The 4,825-nt window shown below is 32.1% G+C and overlaps 1 protein-coding gene across 1 annotated transcript; it reads right to left on the reverse strand.

Moving 5' to 3' along the window:
- Nucleotides 1-1,348: 1,348 nt before the first annotated feature.
- On the reverse strand, nt 1,349-1,962 carry LOC149526550 (uncharacterized). The gene is made up of 2 exons (XM_089785295.1): nt 1,686-1,962; nt 1,349-1,557 (listed from the first exon to the last, which is right to left on the reverse strand). The coding sequence occupies exons 1-2, from the start codon at nt 1,960-1,962 to the stop codon at nt 1,349-1,351; spliced, it is 486 nt and encodes a 161-aa protein (XP_089641421.1).
- Between the last annotated feature and the right edge of the window lie 2,863 nt (nt 1,963-4,825).

Below are 4,825 nucleotides of genomic sequence, written 5' to 3' on the forward strand. Positions count from 1 at the left end.
AACATGAAATATGACTAATTAATATAGTATTTTATAAGCACAAAACCGATTGACTTGCAGGGCTTACACTAACAATATATGTATTAAGTTAAATGTTTTGGAGCTTATTAGTTTTCATGTGTGATCATTGGAAATTCTAGATGAGTGGATACCGGGATTTGGGAGGGCTCTCTAATGAGATAAAGGAAAGCTTTTTGCTGTGTGCCTTTCAAAATTTGGAAAGGAAGTTGAGCCTGGAGATCTATCCATCAGCTTCTTGATTTTGTTGCCTTCTTGTGGATGAGGTTTTACTTTTTGTGCTAGCTCATCTAAGGGGTTCTATGGTATATTTTTTATGCCTGAAAGTGTTGTTGCGGGGCTGCACTTGTCTAAGGCTTTTGGCTATTTTTTATGGTACAGCTTTTGAGCTGTTTCTGATGTTGGGTTTTGTTGGGTTCTGTTTTTCATATTTAGTTCAAGGCAGGGGATCTTGGGGTTGTTCCGATGGTCTTGGAATGATTAGTGGATTATATCGGGGTTGTTTTTTGACTTTCTTGAATTTATTGTAGGATCATTATGGGTGGTTTTGGGTTGAATTCTTCACTTATAGGCCCAGTTTTTGTTCTAAGGGCGCTGCATTGTTGGTGCCTAGGTTGTTGATGATCAATGCTGTCAAAATATTTTCGAGTGGCAGTCAACTTTTGTAATTGTACTTATTTTCAAAGTCCTTACCATCTCTTTATGTCATGAAAAGTATTTTACAGATCATGCTAGAGACTTGATGATTGCAAAATGGTAAAAATCAATGCCTTTTAAAAAAATTTAATGTTTTGAAAAAAATAAAAAATATATTGATAAACTAATTTTTTATTAATTAATATATAAATTAATAAATTATTAATTTATCGATTAATTAATATCTCGATTAATTAATAAATTTTCATGTTCCCAAAAGTATTGATTTATAGAACTTTATTATACATATATAATATAAAATAATAAAATAATAAAATGTGATAAAAATAAAATTAATTTTTTATTAATTAATGTATAAATTAATAAAAAATGGTAGTTCTGGAGGTGTGGTGAAAGGAAAGCACTAAGGTGAGGGAAGAGAACTAGTAGTAAGAGTAAGATATGATTATTGCAAGAATGATGGGAGATACATAGAGAAAAGAGATAGAAATAATTGGATGGTAGTTCTTAAGTAACTGATATTAGCAAATGATACAAGAAAAGGTAACTCTCCTCTAGATAAGAAGAGCATTTATTCATTACACTATTATTTAATAAAGCAAGTACATATATAGCTTGCCACGTTTATTCTTTACTAATTCCACCCCGCCATTCACTACATATTTTATAATTCTCACACCCTACAAGTAAGTGGAGAAAATTGTACTTGGTCATTGCCATTCGAACATCTATTCGAATATCTCCTGGGACAGTCTCGAAGGACGGAAGGTGGGTTTACCCTTTCAAAGCATATGCGGATCTCATTCAATAGGAGTGTGCCAGTGTTTTTAACTTTGCCACATACGATTTCAGGATATTTGCCCCGGATGGATTGTAATAAATCTTATGATTTTGCATAAACAAATCAATATACAATAAAAATTGAAGTAACTTAATTAAAAAAGTAGATGTTGACTAATCGAGTTGACATATCAAGTATATCAATAGTACATATGTTTAAAATGAATTGCTTACCAAAATCTGATCTGGAGCTGTAGGTGTGACATCGGTGCATTTATTAGTTGTTGGATTATAAGGAGGAACCGGGCTGTCATCTTCAACAATTTGTGGCCATAAACCATGGATTGTAAAAGTTCCGGGGATGGGCGTCCGGCACTGGGAAGTGGCACAAACCGCAGGTGGCCATTGGAGACTGAGTTTGTAGAAGAAGTCAGGGTAGTTATTCTGACCTGAAACTAGCAAGCTCAATGTGGCTACGATAGCAGCAACAAGCAAGTGCCTCTGCATTTTCACAGTGAAGATCAAGATTCTAATAAGTGGTTTATATACATCAATTCAATGTCTGCAAGGGTTTCTATAAGTACTTTGAGTCATGGTATGGTCAGCCAAAACAAAAGAGAAAAAAAAAAATAAGGGAAAAGGAAATGAATGCTCTGCCCATTATGAATAGAGAAAAATTATGAAAAGCCCATCATTTTGCACCCATCAATTATATTTTGACACATCAAAACTATATTGAATTTCTTTGGTTATCGAACAAATTCCGTAGTAAACAAAATATCAAATTTTAGTTAATGAAAATCCAATAGAGATAAGATTAAGGAATAATTATGATGGAGATATCTCTTCTTCCTGGCACCAGGACCAAATTTTAGTTGTGATGTGGCAAAATATAATTGGAGGGTGCAAATTAAAATGATGGGTTTTTCCATCATTTTGTTAGCCGTATGAACTTCGCCTGCCACTAGAAGCTCATAAGATTAGAATTTAAATCTCCATTTGAAATTAATCCAATTAATTAAATACGAAACTTTTAGACATATAGTTAAGTTTAGAAAGATAGATAGAGGTTTTCTCCATAGATCTTCTTCTAGGGTACTGAACATTGCCTGCAATTGATTGATTGATTATATTAACTCAAGTACGTAAAAGATGTTTTTTGCATTAATTAATTATAGCTTGTTGAAATTATGGATTCTCGTCAATTAATTCCATAACATGTACTGGTATAAAGAAGGCAATATAATTAAGAATATGCTAATAATTAAGCTTGCCACCCAATTTTTTTCACATTAATTCAATGTATACAGGGCTTTCTAACATAGAAACTCTGAATTTGTCTGGCTGCGGCCAAAAAACGAAAAGGACCACTTTGTAACCCCATAAGTAGAATCAACATCATCCATAATTTTTGTCAGAAATACGAAAACTGAGAAGCACAGAGAAGGCAGATATTTGCTGTGTTGAAAACTGAGAGCTGGAAGGTGATTCACACACTTCGAGAGGCCAATTCAGTTGCTGACAACCATGCTAAACAGGGGAACAACGTGCCACCAGCCTGCCTGCTGAATGTGTTTTGGTGAGTCAAGTGATGAAGTGATTTGATTGTCCTTTGTTTTTTATGTTTGGTGGCTGTTCTTCCTGTTGCTCAGCATCAGTTTGCTGATCTGATGCACTTCATCTGTTGAGCCGCAGGGTGTTAGTTTTATCTTTGCTCCTTCCTATTTCTTTTTTGGGAAAACTTTCTTGTTTCACTCCTTTTATTTTAATGAACTCACCAGGATTGGCTGAGAAAAAACAAAAACGATTTGATTGGCCTTTGCTGGTCTTGTGTGAAGAAGGTCGGCCGAGTAAGTCATTAGTTTTGATGTATGAACATTGTTTCCTGTTTCTTCTTTAAATGATGGTCTGTACGGTCATCGTTCTCAGGGCCTGCTCCTGTGGTCACGCTGCCGACTAAGGAATTTTTCTGAATAGTATCATTAGAAAGTTTTTTTTCTCAATTCAAAGTTTATTGAGAAAGTATTTATATCAAATTCAACACGATTTTATTTAAAAGAATATTATTAAATACCATTATTAGTAGAATTTTATTATTATTGTTCTGGATTTGAGTCTTATGAGATAATTTTTTTTCTTTTAAAATATTTTTTCATTACTTATTTATCTAAAATTATAAAACCGGTTAAAAGTTACAATTCATTAGTATTAATTAAAATATTAAAATTAAATAAAAAATAATCTTATATAGCAAATTATCAAGTTCAATAACTAATAATATTACAATTTTCTATTCATTGATAAAAATAAAATACAATCATCCACAAACCACATAAAGTTAAATACAAAAATCAAATAATCAAATGATATATCTACAAAATAAATAAATAAAAGATTCATAATTTTAAGATATTATTTGACATGCAATACTATTTTCTATTAATTAGATTATAATTATGAACCCAAATTATCAAACTAATCAAAAAAAATTTAAACATGAAGTATTTAAAAATTTAATTTAGATTGAAAATTACTTACAATTAAAGCTTAGATAAATTGTTTTGAAAGTGATAAACACAGCGAAGGATCGAGAAGGGAAAAGACTTGAATTTTTAGATAGGTAGAGTAGTTTAGGTTTTGACATTTTTAATAAAAATCTTAAATTTTAGAAGAAAATTTTTTTCTTTTCCTCTAGTGTTTAAATATTAATACATAAATTATTTTTTGATAAATCATTTTTATTTGGAATTTTTGACCCAACTCTTTATAAAATTGTAAAAAAAAAAATAAGTTTATTAGTATATTAACTATCTTACGTCCTAGATAAATCGAATAAAAATTAAAACATTTTAAGAAAGGAGCGGTGTCATGTGACACCACTCCTCCAACATGTCGGCCCATACCTGTGCCTAATTATATTGTTGGCTCGAATAAAGAATGCACTGGCTGCACCTAGTTATTGGATTTGAACTGCAATAGAAGATCTTTACACAGCAAAAGAGATATCAAAATTAATGGAACGGAGAGAGTATACAATTGGCCTGATGATGGAGGACCGACGAGGCTACTACCTGGAAACCACCAGCCCATGTGGAAGGAACAGTAGAAGTTAATGTGTATATATATATGCAGCAATCACTACTAGTCCTAGTGCGGTAATTCCACTGGCTAGGCTTCAATTGGTGCAGTTAAACGGGGACTTTGCTTGAAAATGATTGGAAGTTGTTGCAAAATTGTGCTTTGAAATAATTTGAATATTGGCACTTTTAACTTAAATACTCTTGCAAATTGCAATTGTTTTTGATGTACACGAAGATTCAACTCTGGTTGTGGTGGGATGATTCGGTTTATTCCTTCAACTCTTGAGTTG

This window comes from Theobroma umbraticum, unplaced genomic scaffold (genome assembly GCF_002168275.2).
Source record: "Theobroma umbraticum cultivar Fairchild unplaced genomic scaffold, ASM216827v3 scaffold_55.0, whole genome shotgun sequence".
Taxonomy (NCBI): Eukaryota; Viridiplantae; Streptophyta; class Magnoliopsida; order Malvales; family Malvaceae; genus Theobroma; species Theobroma umbraticum.